The sequence below is a fragment of the Sciurus carolinensis genome, chromosome 4, assembly GCF_902686445.1.
Source record: "Sciurus carolinensis chromosome 4, mSciCar1.2, whole genome shotgun sequence".
Classification (NCBI taxonomy): Eukaryota; Metazoa; Chordata; class Mammalia; order Rodentia; family Sciuridae; genus Sciurus; species Sciurus carolinensis.
The window spans coordinates 123,488,836-123,514,345 of NC_062216.1; the positions used below are offsets into that span (position 1 = coordinate 123,488,836).

Genomic DNA, 25,510 nt, shown 5'->3' on the forward strand with positions numbered 1-25,510 from the left:
TGATTCAGGACTTATATATTTTGTTTCGTTTAAGTTGTCTGAATAAGAATAATCCAGATAGGATTGAAATTGCTTTGCTCACCTCTCCTGTTAGACTGTAAAGTCACTTTTCTATGTTTGGTACTTGAAAGGCACTCAGGAAGACCTGGTAGGAGGGGGTAAATGTATGAGTATGTGAATGAATGAATTTATTTCTATCTCAAAGAATCTCCACCTTTTTCTTACTAATTCAAAGTATGACTTTTAAAGGAACTTATTGATTTATTTTTGTAGATAGTCTGTTACAGTACTAAGTAAGATTAAGGTCATGGGCTTCCTACACATGTGACTCAGTTTGCTTCACCCCAGACTACACTCATAACCCCAGCCAACTGTGCCATAGATGTGAGCCCTTAGTCCCCTGGGGAGCAGTGTGGCAGGGTCTCTGCACAGTTACAACTGCTTCAGGAGAGAAATCTATTTGGCTTTATTGATAATTTAGTGAACTCAGGTTCTTGTACTAAAGAAAATATATTACAGAAAGAATAAGAAATTACTAAGAAAGCAGAGTTATAAAATTTTTATAAAGTTTAATGTATTGAAAAATGATCTGGAAATATTTTCAGTTTTTTTATTCAATTATGTTAAAACTCATTCTGATTTTAATTGGGTAGGTTTCTTTACATCAGTCACTGAGAGTTTATACTTAACTAATTCTTCATTTGGTGGCACTGAAAAGGTATTTCCAACTTATTGCCATTTTGAATAAGTAACCCTAACTTGTGCTTCTTGAAGAGTTGAGAAAATGAAAATAGGATTTTAAATTTCAGTCTCGAGTTTTTAAATCTATCTGTCCAGGTTCTGTTTGTACCTGGGAGGTCACAAGTGACTTTGAGTTAGGTGACCATACATCTTTCACATTGCCATTTATAGACTGAACCCATCAGCTTACATGAGCATTTTCCCCTCCATATGCAGTAGGCCATGTTTGCCCATCAATTACATTAGCAGGCATTCTAGGAGATGCCCCACATATTTTCCTTTAGAATTAAATTAGCTTGGTTTCAAAAATGAAGTTCTAGTTCTGTGTGTTTAGGATTCTGATTTTTCCATATTTTCTGGTGGTATAGCAGTTTGTCTAAAATAATATCAGTCCCCTCGACCCCACCCCTGCCTTGGGATAGAGTATATTGTGAGGCTTATTTTATGATCTGATATTTAGTTTTGATTTCAATAATTATAAAACCATGTCCCTTGATAGATAGAAGGAAAATGTGCAGAGACACTACATATTATCCAGAAACCTGGCTCAGAGCATTAAACCCAACCCAGGCATTTGGAAGAAACTGTTGCCTCTGTCTTCAGGGTTTACTTGAATTAAATAAATCTATTATTATAAAGACACATGAACATGAGCTTTGAAAACTTTAAAGCACACACACAATGGAGGTATGGCTTGACCCCTTCAACCAGAATTTATATCCAAAACTAACTGACCATAAGACACTAAAATCACTTGAGATGCAGTTATTAAATATTTAATCTGGTTTTCCTCTTTCTCTCTTACCCCCACTCTGACTCAGCATAAGATCAGAAGTCCTTGACTGGTGATCACAATAGATTTACTTTAAAAATACCTTTGTGAGCCTCTGGGGTTGGTCATTTAACCCAACCACATAGATCACTTGATTGATTGCTCAGTGTACTCACATGTGGTTGTATTAATTATGCTCTTTGTTCTGTCCTCTCTCTCCTTCTGGAAGGTTCCAGGGAGCAAACCAGCAGGTCTGTATTAACCAGTCTGACCAGGATCCACCCAGAGTAGCTCTTACTATAGCACTCCTTATAGAAAGCTATTCTGGCAGGTGCCAGAGTTGGAGTTTGTCCCCCATGGTTCGGTTCATGTTTTAGAAGCTTGGTCCCAGTGTAGAGATGAAAGGAGGTGGGACCTTTAAGAGGTGGGGCCTACTGGAAGATCCTGAGATCACTGGGGAAGCTGCCCTCAGAAGGGATTAAGGTAGCTCCTCTAGGATCCCTGAGCTCTTGCAAAAGCAAGTTGTTACAAGAGCAAGTTCGACTCCTGAATCACTGTCTAGATTCTTATTTATTTAGCTATGTGATCTCTTTCTACACATACACTCCATCCATCACGAAATCTTTACCAGAGATAAGCCAATGCTGTATCATGTTCCCTTGAACCTCCAGAACTTAGCTAAATAAACCTCTTATCTTTTTAAAGTTGCCCAACCTCAGGTAACAACAACCTGTAGCAACAAAACATGGGCTAATAAAACCTGTCTGGCTTCTCTGTGAGGTGGTGAATTCTGTAGGACGCAGGCCAGACTTGAATCAGCTCTGGATCCCCTTCATTCCACAAACATATCCAGTGCCTACCATGTGCCAAGCACCAAAGTAGACCCTGGAAATACAAAGACAAGTAGGATGTGGTCCCTACTTTCAAAGAAGCTCTCTATAAGGAGAAAAATAAATGTGATAATCAAAATAATAATATTTTGTGTTAAGTTTTTAATAAGGACCTTTCCCTTAAAACTCTGTGACATTAAGACTATTAAGCATTTCTTTTTTGCCAGTGAGAAAATTGAGGCCTCACAAAGTTATTTAACTTGTACACAAATTGTAACAAGATAGTTTGAACACAGGCAGTTTGATTTTACAGTTTGAACTCTTAATCACTAAATTATACAGCCTAGGGGTGGTAATAAATGAATGTATTATAAAATCACAATAAAGGGAGTTTCTATTTTTTTTCTCTGGGTGACAAGATGAACTTACGAAAGAGATGTCACAGGGTGGCATGTAGGATTGCTTCAGGTACAGGGGAGGAGGTGAGTCCAGCAGAGGAGAGAACCTGGGAAAGCACAAGGATGTCAAAGCTGGACCTGGGAGTCAGTAACTGATGACCAGGCTGAAGGGCAGGGTTTGAGATTTGTACCACATGAAGGAAATGAGTTATTCATGGGTAGTTATGGGAAAATTAAGAAATTTGAGCTCTATCCTTAAAAATATAGCAAGCCTGTAAAGGATTTTAGTCAGATAAAGTGTAATTGGATTTTTAAAAAGTCTAATAACATACAGAAAAATGGAACTGCAGGAAAAAGCTAATGGAGAGGATTGGTGACTTCTTCAAAGAAAAGCATCTAGTCTAGGCTTGAATGAACCTCAGATTTCTGACTTAATAACATTGTGGTTCTGGAAGCCATATTAACTCACAATGAACTTCTTAAAAATAATTTTCTAACATATGTCAAGGGACTAAAAACATTGTGGGGTTTTTTGTTGTTGCTTGGTTTTTAGGTTTTTTTGGCAGTGCTGGAAAGTGAACCAGGGCTTTATACATGCTAGGCAAGAGCTCTATCACTGAGCTACACTCTTAGCCAAAAAATGTTCATAGTTTTATCCTCATCATTTCATGTCTAGAAAATAATTTAAGCAAATAGCACAAAGCACAAGGTATGTCTTTGGACAAACATTCGTGACGACAGTTCAGAGTGCTTAAAGCATATTGGTGAACTGCAGTGCCATGCTGCATGCTGGCTGGGACAGGTTTGCTGACCCCCTCTTCCTTGGATTCACCATTCTAGACCAAAGTTGAAAAATGGTTGACTTCACCCAGCTAATGGAAATGAAATATTCATGGCTTTGCCTCCTGTGCGATGACTGTTCCTTCAAAAATGATATTTATGAGTACTGCAACTACACTCTAAAGAATGACAAGAAAGGTTTTTGCCAACCCAGAAGATTGCACATGCCTTGGCAAGGTAGAAAGTGCCAAGAAATACCTTTGAACAGATGATAAAGTGGAATGTATAACAAAAGCCCACTTTAATGACCTTGAAAATATCATTCTATTTCTTACCATTGACTTTTGTATTCACTGAATAGTCCACATTTCTCTGCAGCCATCCTGTACTTCAGACTGTCTTGGAGCATGGAGATTTTTTGTTGTTGTTGCTTATGGAGTTACTTTTTCAACGACTTACAGGTGATAGATTATACCTGTAAAGAGAAATGTATAGATTATCATCCCATTTGTTATTGTGGTTTCTGGACTCCCAGTTTATAATGATTGTGAGGTAGGAGGGAAACAGAAGCAGAGGAATGATTTTATTTATTTATTTATTTATTTATTTATTTATTTATTTATTTATTTGTTTTTGTCCCAGGGATTGAACCCAGGGGCACTGAACCACTGAGCCACATCCCCAGCCATGTTGCTGAATTCATGCTGAACTTAGCGAAACTTGTGATCCTCCTGCCTCAGCCTCCCAAACCCCTGGGATTACAATTGATATTCTTTATTCTTGTTTCATGTTTTCACTAGAAATTTAAAATAGTAGTCCTTAAGTCTTTTGTGTTCTTTGGTATTTTGTTGTAAAGTTTGATAATGTTATGATTTGTAATATTTATTCAATATTTCATATTACAAATCTACAAAAAGTGATAGCATGTATGAGAAATTTGTATTTAAGTACTGATAAAATGAGCATATAAAATAAAGAATTTAAAGTGCAAAAATTGGTAAAATTTAATGAATAAATAAATTACTGACTGGCAAATAGTGAAAATAATAGTATGAGTAGTTATTCACTGGATAGTTTTGTAAAGCAAATTGTAGTTGCCTGAAAATTGTATAAATTCATTAAAAAATTTATGGTAATTAGGAAAAAGAATACAAAATACATTTGGCTATAATGGAATGGCTGAGACTTATGTTTAGATAAGCTAACTTGAAAGATATACACCAAGTCACAATGATGATCATTTTGTTCCTCTCTTCCCAGTTTTTCTAGTATTCTTCAATATACTTAATATATTTTCATAATGGACAAAGATAAACATTTTAGAACTCTTAATTTTGAACTAAAGTTTGAGATATCTGAAACATCAATGTGGCAATAAATAGTAAATAATTGGAAATAGGTCTGAAATTTCATCCTGGGCTTTTTTACTGCAGATACAATGTTAATTAAATTAAAGTTAACCATTTTATTTCCCCTTGGGTCAAAATCCTTATGAAACATATTAAAAGTTTTACCACAATTTCAACTTCTGTAGCCTCATGTTAATGGAGGGGGGGAAATCCCTCCTCTTCGCCAACTTTGTCCCTTAAGCAATTGAGAGTCTCTTATAAAAGTATAAGAGTAATTTTAATCAGCTAATCTCAAATAACATAGAAAATACTTTACTTCAAATATACCATTTCATAATTTTTTTTTCTCTTATACACAAGGAACATTCATTGCTTCCTTCAGATCATTATCATTTTTTTTGCCATGGCAGTTCTTATTTAAAGGGTCCAGGGTCTACTCACACTGTTTCCAATTTTCAATGAAATAGAATCCAGAGGCATGTGCACCCTCTTATGTTTTGATGAACTTTGACAATCCAGGTATTTTCTAGTTAGATTTCAGTTCACTAGTTTGGTACGCCTGGATCCTAAGTGCTATAGCAACTGTGTTTTGGCTTAAAGATTGCTTCTTTTGAGGTCTAGAGTATTCTTTAAAAGAAATTATTGTGTCTCATTGCTACTATAATAAATTGGAGCCATATCTAAACTGGGGGTAAGGTACATGTTGGTCTCTTTACTGTTCCCATGTCATGAAAATATAGCCCTGGCCCCCAGCATTTGGTGATCACTTATATTGTGTCCATCCCAAGTATTTGTGAATACAAGAACATGTGAAATCAGGTTTCACATAACATATAAACAAGTCTTTCTTAGAGCTCAGTCCAGTTTTTAACAACCTTTATAAACTACAGGAGTGGTGGTGGGAAGAAAGTGGTTAATTTCTAGGTAACCTATTAGACCATGGCAGGTTTGGATTGTGACTTGAAGTGAACATAAGGACAGAAACTGAGTTCTGTGTCAGGAGGGTATCAGGGTTTTCCCTGAGGAGAAAAATTCCCCACCAACTTTTCACAAAATCTAAAACTCCCATTGGAGCTCCTTAAGGGCCCCTTTTATAAATTGCATGTATCTTACCATGTTGGCTTGAGGAATTGTCCATTTCCTAATGCGTTTCATTAATTTATTCTTCACTACTAGTAGTAGAATCCCCAAGCAAATGGAACATCGGAAGGTAAGTTTAGATATATACATGGTGCAGGAATACAGACATAAGAAAAGTCCAAAGGTGAGAGCATAATACTTGGAGGCCCTTCAAAGTTAGAGGACATCTAAAGGCCCAGGGCAATGGGGCGGGTCATCAGAATCAAATCAAACAGTTTCTACCAAGCACCTCTTGCAGAAAAATTAATGAATAAATGCCCTACGAGACCAAAACAAGGGAAGGTCTGATGTGGTCACTGCAAACTGGGGAAAAAATAAATAAGTATAACATTTATGGAGTGTCTATGCATGTTAGGTCCCATCCTAAGTGCAATGTATATTTTGTCTCATTCATGCTTATAATAACCCTCTGAGGTAGGTGCAATGGCTGTATTTATTTTACAGACAGGAAACTGGGATACAGGGATATCCAGAATCCTTGATTTTAAACATTATGCTATAATACCTTCAGACAAACAATATACATTAGGGGAAAGGGGAAAGAAAAATATAAATATATGCTTGGAAATGTGTAGTCTTTCTCTAATGCTAGATTTCTTCTACCTCACTACCCGACGTCTTGTGAAATGTGGAACATACAAAGAATTGTCTTGCTTATTATATTTGGCCCACGGTAGTTTGGAGGATACTTGTGACCACAAACCCAAGTCTTTAATCTGACCCTAAATATTCTTGGTTTGAGGTTAATTGAACCCAAGAGATTTTTGTTGTTATGTTCTGAAATCTTAGCCAAGAAATATTTTCTTTTTGGAATTGCTACCTGAAACGTGGGTAACTGAGCAGAGTTACCTGATGGCCTTTGATCCCATTAGAGAGTTCTAAATTGGTGGCCCAGATCCTTGAATGAAATCTGATATTAAAATAACACCAAACTGAAATCATAGTAGATTATAGTATAATGCATATAACAGACTTGGGGAAAATAAAATGAGTTTCAGTTGGCTTCATTTGCCCACTTGTGACTTTCCTTACACTCTGAAGTGATTCTTAGTCCACAATCTCACATATCAGGAACACAGCAAAATATAAAACTCCTATTATGTCCAATTGAGGGATTTTAGAAGCTGTCAAAGCTTGGAAAACAGCAGCACTGTCTTCAGTACCCCCAGAAGAACCCAGTGACAAATGCTGCCAATAAATTTGAATTTCTCTTATACAGGTACTATTCTGGTATCATCTTCCCACAGTATTTTATCTTCCATGAATCTCCAATTCATCACATTTGGCCTTTTACTGAGTCTTGACCCAAAGACCATATATTGGCAGATGGACTCAGTTTCCTCTGAGGCCCAGTAATTTTTTTAAGGGTGGTCTATGGCCTTTCCATTCTACCTTTCAGTGGTGGCCAGCAGACCACTTTAGCAAATGCTGTACTATTTGAGTTATTTTAGGCACATGGTATTTCAGCTTGTCCTTAGATTCATTTAACAAATATTAGAATCTTCTTATGCAAAGCAAGTCCAGAGGTAGGTGAGACCAACAGCCATCTTAAATTCTATGTCCTAGATGCTTACTTGCCAAAGCAGAATGGATAGATATGGCCCTTACCTTCAAACTGATGGTCCAGTGGGAGGCACATAAATGAACGTATGGATATTCTTTAAAATAACTTACAGATTGTGCTGAAAACAATATTCAAATACTCTGCTATCAAACTCTCAGAATGAACCTAGGGAAGAATATTTTAAATACTGTTTTTCACTAACAGGGTAGAAGAATGCAACTCTCTGCTTTTGTGTCTTAATAAAAAATAATATTGCGGAGGTAAAATATGTGGATTTTAAGTGAACTTACCATCTTACTACTTTGAAAGTGCTTTCTTCAGATTATAGTCTGTGAAATCATTTTGGACAGGAGAGTTAATGTCCCCTTTGTTTTCTAACTTAGCTTTTTGAGACTCACACTGCAAAATTCCTTTGTGATGATACTAAGGAGGAAGAAACTGGATGCTCGAGGTCATCTTTAATGACTTTAGCCCTGCAGCTCAACTTCGAAGCCAGCTTGATGCCTCGCTCTGCTTGCTTTTTATCTCTCTTTTGGAAATCTGATGTGCATGGGAGGGGAGCCATCCTGGCTGTCCATTTGCTACCACGGGTAGACATTGCTTAATATTAGGAAAGGCCATTTGGTTGAAGATATTTATTGTATCAGATAGATCTCTCTGTAGATATATAGAGAGATCTATCTATATATAGGTATGCAGATATATAGAGAGATATAGAGAGATATATATAGCTATAGATATAAATATATATATATATCCTATTTCAGTCAATGGGATTTTTTAAGATATAAACAATTTATAAATGTTTCTATTACATTTTCAAATATTCTTTCCTTATTTCTTCCTAATTACAGAGCAAAGAGATTGCATTTCAACTTCATGAGGATTTAATGAAGGTTCTTAATGAGCTTTACACGGTAAGCACTTAATTTTTCTTCTTTTGCAAGAATTCTCAGTTAAGCTTCTGGTTTGGAGAAACACTGTTCATTTTATAACTCAATCCAAGCCAGAATGCTGGTGGGTGCTCATCTGGTTAAAATATGGGACCAGGTGGATGCGTGCATACTGCCATATGCACGTACTATATTCCTTTGCCTCTCCCTCCTGATTTGGAAAGACTACACACACACACACACACACACACACACACATACACACACACACACACACACACACAGATACACACACACAGTTCACATACTTTAAGAAACCAGAGCATAGGCACCTTGATAGGACATCAGTAAGACATGTTTATATTATAAACATGGTTGGATTATATGGGACCTGTACACATATTCAGTTCCAGAATATTTTGTTAAAATTGTTGCCATTCGGGACTTGAAAAATTTAGAGTTGCTTTATTCTGGGTGTTTTAATTTCTTTCTTTCTTTTTCTTTTCTTCCGCTACCCCTCCCACTTCAGTTCAATTAATTATTTGGTGAATTTAATTTATTTATTTAATTTATTAAAATTACTTTTTTGTAGAGCTATTTTTCCTTCCTCGTGATAATTTGCTTTTATTAAAAATATTTTATTTAGGGTATTCCATATGATCTTAAGAAATTAAATTATTTAAAATGACTTTAGAAAAAATATTATTAGGGTCTGGGAAGGGTGTGGGGAATAGAAAATGGACATTAACAATTCACAATGTGAATCCCATTTAACTGTACAGTTGAAATATTGATAATTATAATAAAACATTTTTAAATAAAAAATAGTTACTTTTAAAGTTAATACCAATGATGTTGCAAGGTAGAATTAATGATATGCCTTTAAATTTTTTATACTGAATAATCATATTTTTAAACACATATCCCTTTCAGAGGTTTTTGGGCACTTTTTATTTAAAAAAAAATAACATGAGAAATGAGTAATATAATTTATCCTAATGATAAATATTTATATTTTCATTGCACAAGATTACTTGAATTTTTCTTTAAGAAAAATTAAAACTGAAAGCTTATTAAAGTGTGATTCTTGATTTTCAAATTCCATTTGTTCCTAAAAATATATGTGTATAAAATGTAATTTAGTGAATTAAATTTTTAATGTTCCACTGATACTTGCTAAATTAAGTTATAAATTAAACTTCCATAAGAGGAGTTATATTTTTACAGAATGGACTTTATTTTTTTGTGTATGTATAATAAATCTGTATTTTTTATAAAGCACATTTGCTACCTCCATGTTATGAATTGAATTGATGATTTCTGAGTGTTAATTCTGCTTCAGAAATGTTAAATTTTACATGTAACCTACAAATCCCTTGTGTCTAGAGTCCAGTTAACTTTAAAAATAGAGTTTTGGATTATAAAGGCCAATTACCTGTCCATACTTTATATGACTTATTAATTTCTGACAACCCAAGATATAAGCCATTTCTAGAAATGTTATAATTTAAAAGTTAAATAAGCATTGTGCCTCTGAGACTTCAAAGGAAAACAAACAAATTCTCTGTTATCTGTCATTGAATTATTTTACAATGAGGTCTTCATGGTACTTTCCTTGTGGTTCTTTTTGAGAACGTTGTTTCATCTAGAATAGAAACAAGTCCTTAATACTTCAAAAATATCAAGTCTGCTGGTTATCACAGCATTATGGAAAAAAGCTGTTGCTAATGATCTGAAACTAGTCACACTAGTCAGAGTATCAGAACATCAAGGCAAACTTGATCACTGCATGCAAGGAAAGTCAGGAGGATGGCATGAGAATTATATGTCAGTGAGGGATATGTAGAGTAAAATTTCTCCTAGATTCATCCCGTTGATTGGACTTAGACATTTAGCAGACTCCATATAGTTGGATCAAGTTCAATAACACTTTCTCAAAACTCTAGTCAACATCAGTCTGAAAGCCTGAAGGATCCAGGTTCTTGGAAAGGCTACCAGGATTTGAGTGACCCTGTAAGAGTCATTTAACCTCTCAGAATCAGTGGAGGAATTAAGAAATAGAGAAGAAAGGCAGAGAGGTTTTAATTATGTCATATGTGGATCACTTTGAGCTCCTGGGGAAAATTTTTTACTTTAACCAGAGATACTGCTCAGCCAAGACCAGAGATCACGTTGGATGGAGAAAAAATTACCTTGCCTACCTACCTACCCCTCTCCCTTAAACCCTCCCTCTCTTTCTTCCTCCCTCCCTCCCTCATACACATAGACTCTTGTTGCTCTAAAAGGAAATGCTCTTTTGGTCTTTTTTATCCAGATACACAGATTCTGTCTTGTTCAGATGAAATTTATACATTGTACATACTCATTTTACACTAGAAGAGTAAGGTGAGGTATGTTTGAACAGTAGACCAAAAGTTCAAGGAGTGTGATTTAGGCTCCTTACTCAACCTCTGACTCATATTCTGGTTATAAACAAATAACCTGTTTGCATCACACATAGAATTTTATGCAACTGATGATGCTGAAATAACAGATATAAACCATGTATCCTCTGGGAAATGAAGATGCCATTTAATTGCCTCAACAGAGAAATATTCACTGCTCACTCTCAACCCTTGAAACTCCTTGTGAGTTGCAGGTGAACATTGAGAAATATATTAGCTGCTTTATACCAGTGGAATATTTAAAGTTATGATCAACCTTAGTGGTAGGTGTTGGTCTTTGGTGTAGACTTCTTTACTCCAAAATATGGCTTCCATCACAATCATTGCTATTCCAAATTTTCCATCAAAATGCCCAGGAAGGTAAATGGAAAGAAATGATTTAGGATCACTTCTACTTTAGAGCGAACTGAGTTTGATTAGTTCAGGTTGTAGAGATGATGTGATAGATGTATGGTGTGATGAATTACAGGATATATAATACAGCATGATGTGTGGGCTTGTGAGCAGGAAAGAGAAGGTGGTAGCATCAGAGTGGCTTCTGAAAGGGATGGAAAGGCTTTGAAGGCATTCACCTCCTTTCGAATATTTTTGCTTTTATTTGGGGGAAAAAAGAAAAGCCTCAGGATGGTGTCAGGCCTCCATTAGAATTTTTAAACTACCACCAGGGACAGCCAAAGCAGTTAAGATTAGATTGGCCTCGAGTAACAGAGGTACTCAAAATAATGGCATGAGAAAAGTAGTTTATATGCTCTCACACTTAAGAAAAGTCCCAAGATGGGCAACCCAGAGCTGGTGTGGAAGTTACATAAAGCCATTCAAGAATCGGGCTCCTCTCTCTGATATACAGATGCTAACACCCTAAAGAATAGATTAGTCAAAGGGGAATGAAGGGAAGGGAGAAGGGATGGGAATAAAATGAATCAGATATAACTTTACTATGTTCGTATATGAATACATGACCAGTATAACTCCACATCATGTACAATCACAAAAATAGGAAGTTGTACTCCATGTATGTATATGTCAAAACACATTCTACTGTCATGTATAACTAAAAAGAACAAATAAATTTTTTAAAAAAAATAATCAAGTTTCTCTTAATTCACTCTTCAGAGAAGCCCAATTGCAACATTTGTCCTTATAATTCAATATAGTTTCTAGAGTTCCAGCCATTACTTCTGTGTTCCCTGAAACAATGGAGAAAGGAAAGAGGGCTGGCCCCTTGTCTTTCAAGGAGACTTGATGTAAGTCTTACATTACACTTTCACAAAAGCTTATTGATCAGAATTTAGAATATGGTCCTACCAGGCTACAAGGAGATCTGGAAATTACAATTTTTAGCTAGCTAGCTCATTGCTAACTACTTTTTTAAAAAAAAAATAGAAGTTCTGATAATTTGAAAAGGAATGGAAGTTATTTATAGGTAACTAGTCATACCTGCTAGAGTGGATAACATTGACTGCATGTTTATTATGTATGTGCTGGTTATTGTGCTGAGCACATTACTTACACTATCTTAAATGACATAGCGTCACTAGGAGATGGCTACTCTTGTGTCCTCATTCTACAGATGAAGAACCTAAGAAGAAGAGAGCTAAGAGAGTCTTGCCCTAGGTCGTACAGTATATAGGAAAATAGAATTTCAAGTCCGGATCTGGCTCCAGAGCCAATGTCCTTTACTGTTATTTTATTTCTGTTGTTGTAGTTTTGGGGGACCATTTCTAAATAAGACCTCTAAATCTTAATATCTCCCCCATAACAAAAGAATAATTAAGCAGTTTATCTCCTGCTTATTTGTATTTTTTAGTATCAATGGCATTAATATTGCTGTAGCAAAAATGTTTTAAGTGAAAATTTGAACATGTGGCTCAGTGGCAACCTGTACTTCTTAGAAATGTTAATTTAGATGTCTAACAGATGGAACTCAGTGTGCTAAAAAGTGAAAGAGTAAACCAAGATTGGCAGACTCCCTTTTGAGTCAAATCTTCTAATTCACTTCCTTTTGAGTTGAATATTTAAATGAGAGCTAAAGGGTAGTATTAGCTAGTTTGAGAATAAAGAAGCCAGGGAGAGTGTTATGCTATAATGAAACAGAAATGAATGAACTGGAAGTCAGCAAACTTGAATGAATCCCAGCTACAGTGACAGCTAGCTATGTGGCTCTGGAAGGTCATTTATCCTTACTGGGCATCTGTATTATCTGGGTTCTCCAGAGAAACAGAACCAAATAGAGTATGTGAATGTGAGTGTGTGTACAAAGTAATGTATTATAAGGAGCTGGCTCTCACAGCTATAGAGGATGAAAAGTCTCAGGATCTGCAGTTGGCAATCTGGGGAACCAGGAGAGTAGTGGTGTTAAGTTCCAGTCCAACTCCAAGTCAGAAAACCAGTGTCCCAGCTCAAAGATCTTTCCATGGAGAAAGTGACTTGTCTCTTAGCCAACTTTTATGTTCAATGCAGGCCATTAGCGAATTGCATAAGGCCCAGCTACATTGGGAGGACAGTCTGCTTTACTCAGTCTACTGATCCAGAAGTCAAGCTCGTTCAGAAACATTCTTATGTACAGACCCCGAATATCTTTGACCAAATAATCAGGCACCCCAAGGCCTAGTCAAGTTGACACATAGGATTATCCATCATGGCATTGGATGCGACATCAGAGAAAGGGAAGGGCCTAGGCTTAAATCACAGCCCTGCCACTTTCTGGGTGTGGTGACCCTTTCCTCAACTTTTCATCCATAAAGTAGAGCTCGTAATAATGACCAACTCTTAAGAGTTAGTAAAAGAATAAATGTTGTGAAGACTCATTCATTCATTCAACACACATTTTTGAATGCTTCCTGTGCCAGGCACTGTTCAATGTACTGGCAATATAGCTGTGAATAAAAACAGACCAAGTACTTCCGTGCAGGCTTTTATAGTCCAATGAGAAGAGATAGACAGTAAACAAACAAACAAAGTCTAATATGGCAAGTGTAAGTACTAAGAGGAAAACAAAGCTGAGTTAATGCAGATTAAACATCCAGAACAGTGCCTGGCACATAGTAAATGCTTATCAAACGTTAGTAGTTAGTGTTATTCTCACCATCTCTTCTTCACTCTCAGTGGAGTGAGGATGGTACCAACTCACAGAGTAAATGCAGAGATCAGGGCTGATGTTAACATTAATTAAGATGGTTTTCATGTAAAGACAGGCAGAGTATTCCTTATCCAAAATGCTTGGACCAGAAGTTTTTCAGATTTGGGGATTTTGCTGATTTTGAAATAGTTGCATAGACTTTACTTATAAACATCTTTAATCCCCAAGTCTAAAATCCCAAATGCCCTCAAATCCAAAATTTTTGAGCATCTTGTCAGCACTCAAAAACTTTGGAATTTCAGATTTTGGATTTTCACAGGAAAGATTCTCAACCTGTGTGTGCATGTGGTTTTGTTGTTTTGTTTTGGTTTGGTTTTTTGCTTCAATGAATATTTGTTCAAAAAAAACAAGGAAGATAACTATCCTAAAAAAAAAAAAAACGAATCAATAGTAGATGTTAGGGCTGGGGTTGTGGCTCAGTGGTAGAGCAGTTGCCGAGCATGTGTGAGGCACACGGTTCGATTCTCAGCACCACATATCAATAAGTAAAATCAAGGTCCACTGACAACTAAAAAATATTTTTTTAAAAATAGTAAATGTTAATAGGACTCTGGGGGAGTGGGAGATTGAAAAGTAAAAACAGAAAATGATGACACAAAGATCAGAAGGAGCATTCAAACCAAAATTTTCCTTCAATTATCCCAGTAAAGCATTCATCATGGGAACAAAAAAAAAAGAACAGAGAGATTTTTAAACAATGATTTTCAGCTTGTCCCAATATCAAAATCTCAACAGGGTATTCAATATTCTTTTAATTACAAATGGTAATTTACAATTATTTGCCCTCCATTAATTCTTTTTCTTGTCTAGGCTCTACAGCATTTTACAAAATAGAGTTTATGTCCTCAGTAAGCTAATTCTAATAGAGATTAACACAGACGTCATGATAAATGCACATGAAATTGATTGTTCATTACATGTCATTGATTATCACACCCTCTGTGCATCGCTGGCACTCATGGCTAGCCAGACGTGAGGTAATCCATCCTCAAGTTCCATTAAATCACAAGGAAAAGAACTGAGAACAGGAAGATTTATTCCACCCTTACCATCAAGCACGCACCTTATCTGTTCATTTCTCATACCAGCCCTAAGAGGCAGATATCCTAATTCCAGTTTTACAAACAGGAACGGGGACTCTGCATAATTAGCTCAGGATCACCTAGGCAATAAATGACTTATCTAAAAATCTAAACCCAGCTCTGTTTCCAAAGCTCATCAGCTCCCCACTGGACAGCTATCTAGGGAAGGCTGTGCAGGAGAAGAGAGAGGAGCATGGGTGGATGGAAACTGATCTAAAGAACAGATGGGATTCTCAGGTAAAACACCTTTTGCTTGTAAAATCTTAATGAAGCCTTCCAGTCTGTTCTATGGGTCAGAAAATGGACAAACCCATGTGGTTTTGCCTGTTTGGGTTTAATGTTAGGATATGTTAATTTTGAGCACCTCTTAAAGACATATCATTCATCTAGCTTTACTGTTAGGTGTGAAAGCTACTTGTCAGTGGTTACTGCTGAGAATCCATTGTTTTATTCCAGTTGCCTGCTTCCTCCTTCTGAGCTAACACCATTTTGCCTAACAAATGTAAATGGTGGGTAGAAGCCATTCCTGAGGCAGCTTCAAACCCAGAGGCTGCCCAGCAATTTGTGAGAGGAGCTGTCTGGAAAACAGAATTGCCAGTGAGCTCAGAATCCACTCTAGCCTTTACAACATAAAAAGAGCTACTTATTTTTTAGAGGGAAAGAGAGGGAAGATGCTGCTTATTATTTTGAGCTCTTCCTTGAAAACTCAGGCTCAGAGGACTGCCAAGGACAGCTTTCCATCGGGGTCTGTGAGCCTCCCACAAACCAGGTGCTAAGGATTCCTCTCTAAAGAGGTAACAGCCCCAAGGCAAGGTTGAAAAGTCACTGTGAAAGAGCCCAAGACACTTGCCACCTCATATCAGAAGATTTTTCTCTGAGTGAGCCTCCAAGAGGTTTTTATTTTTTTATTTTTAGTTAAGTATTTATTTTAGCTCAAGGGCATTTTGAGTATTTGAAATATATATTTTCTGTAGTGGAAATGAAAATTCACTCCTTAGAGAGAACTGCAAAAATGTCTGACTCTCAGAACAAAACACTGAACAAAGGGGAATACAGAGTAAAAGCTACATAAAAAACTCCCAAATTGCAAACCTCTTTGGAATACCACATTCTCCATGATGCCACCTGGGAAACTTTTTTACAAACCCATCTATTTTGAGATTATGGATGGACGAAGTGTTTCCATACACCCTTCCACTGGCTTTGATTGCCAGACACTTGGATGGAAAGAAAGAGCATCATATGACTCCCTGCCAACAACCTCCGAATTCTAATCTTGGCTTTGACACAGACTGACTTTGGAGACCATGTTAGGGAATTTAATCAGTTTCCTTTTCCTTATCCAAATGATTGGATTTTATAAAATTACCATTTCAAGGAACCATAATGACAGCTGTTTGATAAGAACTTTATATAACTTTATATGTCTTTTAGGACATCTTGTTAATTAATGATGCCAACTGCTCCCTGGCTCCTGCTTAGAGTTATTTTCTTGATAAGCTTTGAGACTTAGTTAGGGTTGGTGCTTTTGAACCTCAGGTATGATTGCTTTTATAAATGAAATATGAACTCCCTCCCTAAAAAAATTTTGACTTAAAAATGAAAAGTGTTCAAATAGTCTACTAAAACCAAATAAATAAATAAATAAATAAATAAATAAAAATTCTACAAAATATTTCATATTAAGAATCTTTGTTGCCGGGCACAGTGGAACATGCTTGTAATCCCAGTAGCTTGGGAGGCGAAGGCAGGAAGATCACAGCCACCCTCAGCCTTAGTGAGGTCCTAAGTAACCCAGTGAGACCCTGTCTCAAAATTTTAAAATTCTTTTTTAAAAAGGAGCTGGGGATGTGGCTCAGTGGTAAAGCACTTCTGGGTTCAGTCCCTGATCCAAAAAAAAAAAAAAGAATCTTTGTCAACAAAGTATTTTACCCCAACGGTTATGTTCTAAAATACAGTATTATGACTTTTAAACAATTAGAATGCTTTATTATTGGGCATTTTAATCAGAATGATTTGTTTTCATTGGATAGTTAAGATTCTTAACTTTGTTTACCATTATTCATCAAAGCTGTACATGTATATGTATATAATATATCTGTTTTAAATATAATACTAAATATATATGATACTTGCCAAAACAAAGAATAAATTATGAACATTTTCCTTGAATTTAATATCTCAAAATAGGCCAGGGATGTTGACCAATAGAAATGAAAAAAAAATCATGTGAAGCAAATCAAGATCTAAATCAGATATATCAGAGGATCCAATTAAGCCTCTCTTAATTCATGATTTTCTAATTCATGTGATTATCTGAATTTAATAAATAGTTGTAGGCCATTAGAATTTTAGCATTAAATGGGCCTTTAGAAATTAGCAAATTAACCTCATCATTTTGGAAGAATATCACAAAGCCCAGAGATATTAAGTGATTTACTAAAACCCCAGAATTAATTCATGACCAGGATGGAACTGAACTCTGCCTTTATTTTAATCCAGGCTAGTAAGTAGCTTCCTGGGAGGTGTGTGCTGCTGTGACAGTACCAGTTCAGGGCTTTCCCAACAGCAGAAGTGCTAAAGCCAGGTTGTAGTAACAGCTAACCATTGTGCCAGGTACTGTTTTAAGCATTTTACATAATTAGTTCCTAAAATTCTTGCAGTAGTCCTATGAGGCAGGTGAGGCACAGAGATACTTGGTACCTTGCCCAAGGTCACACAGTGAAGAAGTTTCAGACTAGGCTGAGTCTGTGCTCTTAGCCCACTATTTTACTCTCTTTTTATTAGTGAGTATAAGGTAAAGCAGATCATTACAGTTATCCCTAAATATCCATGGGTTCTGTACCTGTCAATCAACCAACCATAGAGCAAAAATATTTGGAAAAAAACATAGCATCTCTACTGAACATGTACAAACTTTGTGCTCTTGTAATTTCCTAAACAATACAGTGTAACCATTTACATAGCATTACATCATATTAGGTATTGTAAGTTATCTAGAGATGATTTAAAGTATACAGGAGGATATGTGTAGGTATATGAGAATACTGTGCCATTTTACATAAGAGAATTGAGCATCTGCATAGATTTTGTTACCTGGAAGGGGTTGTGGAACCAAGCCCCTGCGTATAATTGTCACACACAAATAGACAGTTCAGCCAGAGGGCTGTGGAGAGAGAGATATACATTGAGGATTGAGGAAAAAAGCAGGAAGGAAAGAGTCTGAAAATGGACTTCAAAGGACAGCCAGGCTTTCAGTAACAGTAGAGATGAAAGATGGGCAAAGGCATCGAAGGAGCAGCCTGAACCAAGGCACAGAGTGAGAAAAAGCACAAGACGCATTCATAGAATTTCCCTGTGGAGCCACATGGAGGGAGAACATCAGGAGTTGAATACATTCAAGACAGTTACCAAAATGAGATTGTAAAAAACAGCCATCATATGGCTAGACATGCAGTCAAAAACGGTTTGAGAACTCAAAAAGCTTCTTGCACAGATTAACAAAGGCCTCTCACTTTTCTTCTTTTTCTTCTTTTTAATACATGAAGTAAGAATGTCTCAAATTCCCAACTATTATTCATTGGAAGAAAAGGATTCCTTTGGAATTTCCATAGTCAAAGTTGCGATTCTTTTTTTTTTTTTTAAAGCAGGATCTCACTAGGTCACTTAGGGTCTTGCTAAATTGCTGAGCCTGTCCTCAAACTTGCAATCCTCCTGCCTCAGCTTCCTGAGTAGCTGGGATTACAGGCATGCGCCACCCATACCCAGTTCCAACCTGTAATTCTAAGGGTGTGAGGCTTTTTGATTTTAGGATTCTAAGTGTCTTATGTCCTCTGTTTAAATATTTCATAGACTAAACCTTGTAACTTAGATGTCTGATACACACACGGAACATTCAAGATGTGTGAAACATTTTCCTGAAAATAACTAAATACTTAAAGTTGCGGGTGACTTTGAGATTCTAGTAATTTGGTGGCCTTTCATTATGCATGTGCTTTTCCCTTCCACATTGCTAAATGCTTAAAACTTCTCCTTTACCACCAAAGGCTATTGTTTGGTCTCTGCTGCCATTCTGCTTATTGTGGCCCTGATCAGTGTGTATTCCATGTGCCCACTCAGGCATTTTTTCAGTGTATATCGTTGCCTCTGCAGAATTAATATGAAAACTCCTTTTTGCTGTGGGAACTTCCTCAACAATATTCTGTATCATTAACTTTCTCTATTGACTTTTTGGGCAAGGATTAAGTGTCTTTGTAGCTTAGTTTCTTTGATGCATGAAACAAAGACCATACCTTTGCTCCCAGCCTCTCAGGTGTGTAAGAATAAGCAAGTGAGCATTGCTGGGTAGGGCTATTATACACTTAAAAGATATTTTAGTCTATTCAGGCTGCTGCAACAAACTGCCATAGACTAGGAGCTTATAAACAAAAGAAATTTATTGTTCACAGTTCTGGAGTCTTGGGAAGTCCAAAATCAAGACATTAGCAGTTTTAGTGTCTGGAGAGGATCTGCTTTCTGGCACTTAGCACCTTCTTGCTATGTCCTCACAGGGAAGGTGAAAGAGATCAATCACAGGCCTCTTTTGTAAAGGCTCTAATATCATTCATATTCAGACCATAGCAAATATGATGGAAGGCTGGGCATTTTATTAAGTGTAATTGCATTCATGAAGTCATCACTCTGTGCCAATTACCATTATAAGTACTTGACATGGATTCATTCATTTTAGCTCCATAACAACCTTATAGTTACTATGCCTATTCCTAATTCAGAGATGAGAAAACTAAGCAGCATGGTAAAAGGCAAGACTGGAATTTGAACCCAAGCAACCTGATTTCTAGTTTAATTACTAAAGTTGTTCTGAAGAAGAATTGACTATCTTCTAAGACAGTGTACTTTTTTGGAGGGTGGATACCCAGCAGGTATGGAAAAGGGGTTGCAAGTTATAAGGTTCTAAGATTTATGGAATTCAATTATGTAGCCTTTGTCCCAAATCTCAGAATTGGTACCCTGTTCTCTAAGTCAGTTAAATACTAAAAATATGGCTGTCTCTACTCTAAAATTATTACAGGATCATCTCTACTACATCTAAGTTATATACACCAAATGACTGGATTTGATTCTTTCAGCAAATATGAACGTCCTGGAAATAACACAGACCCACATAGAGTCCCACCATCAGGGAGACAGTCCCAGGCACAGTGCTGGGTGCCAGGCCACATAGAGGTCTCCATTCCCGAGGCTTCCAGAAGAAGCAGACTTCTGAATTCAGTGATAAAGGACAGGCAGACGGGCATTCAGAAGAGGAGAAGAGTGTGAAGGAAAGCACAGTCGTGTGCCTGTGCAGGGAACTTCATCACTTTGGTATTCACAAATATGAGCGAATGAAAAAAATAAATGGACCATTACACTGGGTATTCAAAGTCCCCTGCCCTTGCGCCCTCTTTTTAACCCCACCACGGTGAAATCTTGAGAGACAAGTAAAGGAACATAATCTTTCACAAAATTAGAATGTATTGGATAGAATAACATTTATTTCACATGGAAGTCTCTCATAATTGTAATACAGGTACACATTGTAGTATTATGCCAAATTGTTAATTATGCTTATGCAAAGTTGTCTTTTGAACCAAGGAACTAGCATAAACTAATAAAGAAAAAACATAATTGGACTTCTATTAGTATAATATTAATGAAATCATATAGGACAAGGCCTATTTGTGGTACTTAATAGGGAGCTTCAGGAATTTTTTTGCTGAATATTTATGTCCATCCAAAGTTCCTTAGAGATAAACAAAACTAATAACCCCATTCATGACTCAAAACCTTAAATTAGAAACTGCCTCTAGAACTGTTAGAAATAGAGCAGGTTTAGATTAAGATTAATAAATACAGTTTACTCATTACAAATAGAAACATTTTCTTTTAATGAGGTATAAAATCATTTCATTAAATAGTTTTTATTAAAGTAGCAAATGATCTTATGATAATTATAATTTATATTAATGTTTCAAAATTATTGTTCAGTTTAACATTTCAAAAATGACTGATGCCTTATTTTACCTTAAATTTAATAAATCAAAAATAGAAGCATGTTACATACCGGTATGTCAGCCCTACACCCAGCAGAGTCTTCCTGAGTTTTCCTCCTTAATGAGCACTTGATGATTGATCAATAATCAGTTGGGGAGCTAATTAAAGCCACTAGAGTGATAGATGGCCCCGTGTAAGATTCATCAATATAGCAGCAGTGTGCTAGACAGACTATGGGGACATTGTTCATTTGGAGTATTTTCTGTAAGGCAAAGCAGCTGAGTTATGGTCTCAGAGCCCCATGGAGAATTCTAGAGAATCTTTCCTCCCTGGCATAGCATGGTGTACTGCTTGCTGTCTCAAGTCAACAGAAGCCGAAAGAGATAATTAGTATAATTTGTTGTTACACTTGTGTTTCCTTTAGGTTAAAATTTATCTGCCATCTACCCTGACACTGAAAAAATAAATAAATTGGCCCCTTTTAACCACTTTGAAGTATATGTGTTTCCCCAAATAATAAATATGTATAGTATTGTTATAATCCAGATTCATATCTGGAGTCAATAGAACTTTAGAGTTGGAAAAGGCCTGAGAGATTACGTGGACCAACCACAGCTCATTCCATTTCACCTCCATGTAGGTGAGAGAGCCCTGGGCCCACAGGAAAGCCTTGCCCGGGATCACACAGTCATGCACAGTGGATTGAGGGCTACCTACACCCTCAGAAATCTAACACAGGGGTGCCTTGCAGGAACACTGGCTCCTGAAGATGGGGACAGAAACAGTCATCTCTAGCAGAGAAAAAAAAGGAAAGACAGCCTGACTGGCACGTTCATCTGCAGGCAGTTCCCGGCTTGTGATGGTTTGACTTGATTTTTGACTTTTTGACAGTGCAGAAACAATAGGCATTTAGTACAAACTGTACTTTAAATTTTGGATGTTGATGTTTTCCCTTACTAGCAACATGCAGTGTGATCTTCTCTGGTGATGCTGGGCAGCAGAAACAAGCCTTCACCCCAGTCAGCCTTAAGATCAAGAAGGGAAACAACCAATTCTCTATGGGGTACTGTGTTGCTAGAGTTTGGGGGATATTGTGTTTTGTTTTCACATCGCATCATGACTACAAAGTGCCCATCTGTCTGTGTATATGAGATCTTCAACACTCGATTATAAAATGGGCTTTGTGTGAGATGATTTTGCACAACTGCAGGCTGATGTAAGTGTCCTGAGCAGGCCAGGCTGAGCTGTGACATTCATTCAGAGGTTAGGTGTATTATTTATTACTGACTTGTGATATTTTGAACATATAAGTTTATAAGGATGTAACCATTTTATAAGTTGAGGATCATCTATACTACTCCTTAATACCATCCTGCTCCATTTCCTCTAAACTTTATCAAATATTCCCTTTTTAGAGGATATATTAAAATTCTCTTGGAAAGAAGCCTTCTGGTACCAGAAGTTATGTGATGGATCTTTCCTTCAGTGATTGTGGCTCTACTTTGTTCTTCGTCTTTCATTCCACACTTGCCAATGGATCTGAGCTGTATAATTTGGTTTGATTATCTCCCACATTGCGGCCCTATAGAGAGATCGCCTGTTGTCATCTCTAATAGATGAGGCCATACTGAGCATCAGAAAGGCAGAGTTTACAGAGCTATTTTGCAACATAACCAGGGCCAGAATCCAGGTGTGCTGTTTTGTAGACCAAAGCCCTTTCCTTTAAAAATGCGACTGTGTATAATTACTCCTGAAACAAAATCCTTAACACTACATGAACAGAATATAATTGTTTTCATGACTTTTATCACCCTGACTTCCTCCCTTTGCCGTGTTCTCTGTCCTTCCCTGTGTTTTGTTCATTCTCTGCATCTCCGTTGCCCTGTTATTTGGTTGGTTGGCAGTCCCTGAACAGCAAGATCCAGAGACCCAGACAGTGCCTTTTGTTCTAAGCATTTGTTTCGACTATAAATATAATTTGATGATAAATTCAGACTGTTGTGCTGATTTCATTTCAATGGAGCCACAAGGTACCTTAAGTTTTCTTTGATAAACAAGCTGTAAAGACAACATTTCATCTTATTTGATCGTCATGTTGGCCTATTTGCTCATTGTTATGGTTCAGATGTAAGGTGATGTGTGAGACAATGCAGGAAAGTTTAGAGGTGAAATGATTGGGTAATGAGAGTCTTAACCTAATCAGTGCATTAGTCCACTGATAGGGATTAACTGGCTGGTAGCTAAGGTAGGTAGGGTGTGGCTAGAGGAGGCGGGTCATTGGCGGCTTATATTTTTGGAGTATATATTTGTTCCTGGCAAGTGGAGCTCTCTCTCTCTCTGTCCTTCCTGGTGCCATGTCCCCAGCTGCTTTCCTCTGCCATGCTTTTCCACCATGATTTTCTACCTCATCTCAGGCCCTAAGGAATGGATCTGCCATCTGTGGACTGAGACTTCTGAAATCAAAAGCCCCAAAATAAACTTTTCCTCCTCTAATTGTTTTTGTCAGGTCTTTTGGTTGCAGCAGTGAAAAAACTCACTAAAACACTCATTCTAGAGAACTTTGCTAAAATTCCTAATATATATATAAAAGGAAATATCACTAATTTACCTCTTTAGAAACAATAATCCTCCCAATCATGGAGAAATTATTATCTATTATTAAAAGGAATTGTTTTATGGCAGTTTTTTTCAAATTTCAGTAGTTGGCATTTATTGTGCCGTTATTATGTGTTAACCTCTTTCTTCTGTGCTCTTTAAGTGTGTTAACACATTTAGTCCTCCCAACTACCCCACACAGTAATGCTGTAAGTTCAGTCTCACAGTGAGGAAATTGAAGCACAGAAAGATTAAATTGTGTTCAGGTGAAAAGAACTTTCTATTCTTTGGATATTCAATAATTTGAGTCTATAAAACAGACAAATCAATAGGAGAGCACCTGAGAATCACATGAAGTATGCAAATTCAAAATCAGACCAGATGGTTAAAGCTTTAATACCTTCTTCATAGGAGAAAGGGAATTTTAGGGGCCTGTAGGCAATTTTAGAGGGAGAGAAATGAGTGGGTCTGAGGAACAGATATGGTGTGGCACAAAGTCCATCTGGGCTCTAGGTGTGATGTTTGACTTTCAGTCCCTTCTTTGATGTGACTTTAATGTTCCTCATTGACAAAATAACAAGGAGATAGAAGGCAAGTCCATAGTTCCCTTTTGGTGCATCCGGTCTTCAGGTAACAAGGGAGCTTCAGAGAAAGTCCTTCCCTGCAGGTGCTGCGACCCAGGTGCTCTCAGTTTGAAATCCCAAGCAGCATATTTTGGGTATCATTTTTCTGATCCTCAACAGTTACTTGCCCACAATCCCACAGCAAGAAAGTGCAGAGGCAGAATTCGAGCCCAGACAGTCTATCTTATGGGTCTGAACTCTTAACCATCAGTCTAATGTCTCAGAAAATAACTTCTATGAATGTTACTTTGCAAATTCAATTAGGTTTTGTGAACTCTGCTTTCATTGACTTAGGAAGAACATACAGGCCAAGGGAGAGGAGATGGGTTTATGAAACTTCATCATTGTGACAGTCCTACTAACTACTTGTGGTCTCAGGGATCAGCACCTTTTTTAGCCCAGATGCCACAAATGAGAATAAAAATTGCTGTCTGGTTCATTCACAGGCCTTAAGTGGGAGATGAGGGGTGGAAGACAGAGATCCATTGTAGTATTGGCTGAGTAGCATTCATGTTAATGGTTGGTTTCTCCTGCCTTTACATTCTTTATATAAATAAAATATACTCCCCCACCATTTTTTCCCCTAAACTTAAATATAAGTTGATTAAAAATAAGCCTGAAATCCTTCTCCTAAAACCCATTCAGCCTACCCTAAAGTCCACAACTGCCCCACTCCCATCTCTGTTTTACAGTGAGAGTAATCTTGCTCTTGTGTCTTCCACTTGGGAAGCCTAGCATAGTGCCTGGCATATGGACGCTCAGGGGCTTATTAGTAGATGAATAAATGCACGTCAGCATATATTGCCCCCCTAAACTTGTGCTGATGTCCACCTAATTTAATAATAATTGTCTGATATTCATGTAATTCAACAATAACTGTCATTTTATATTGGAAAGGGTGCCAGTTATGGGTTGTGCATTCCAAATAGGCTGGAAGCTTTTTCAAAATATGAATTCATGTGTTTTATGAACATATAGGAATCTAAGCATTGAACTCCTAGACCTTTCTCATTGGTTTGTGATGTCCATTTTTAAGATGTTTTTTGCCAGCCTGAATCTTAGTGGGAAATAATGGGAAAAGCCTCCATTTGTCTGCCTTGGTTGCACCTCAGATTTCCCAGCTGCCT

At 37.0% G+C, this 25,510-nt stretch overlaps 1 protein-coding gene across 3 annotated transcripts in view; it reads left to right on the plus strand.

Annotated features, from left to right (window-relative positions):
- Positions 1 to 25,510, plus strand: part of Srgap1 (SLIT-ROBO Rho GTPase activating protein 1) — a 278,191-nt gene that overhangs the window by 148,572 nt on the left and 104,109 nt on the right. For all 3 annotated transcript variants that reach the window (XM_047549492.1, XM_047549489.1, XM_047549491.1), the window contains exon 4: positions 8,429 to 8,491. In XM_047549492.1, coding sequence (XP_047405448.1) covers positions 8,429 to 8,491 — 63 coding nt within the window. The remainder of the gene's footprint in view (positions 1 to 8,428; positions 8,492 to 25,510) is intronic.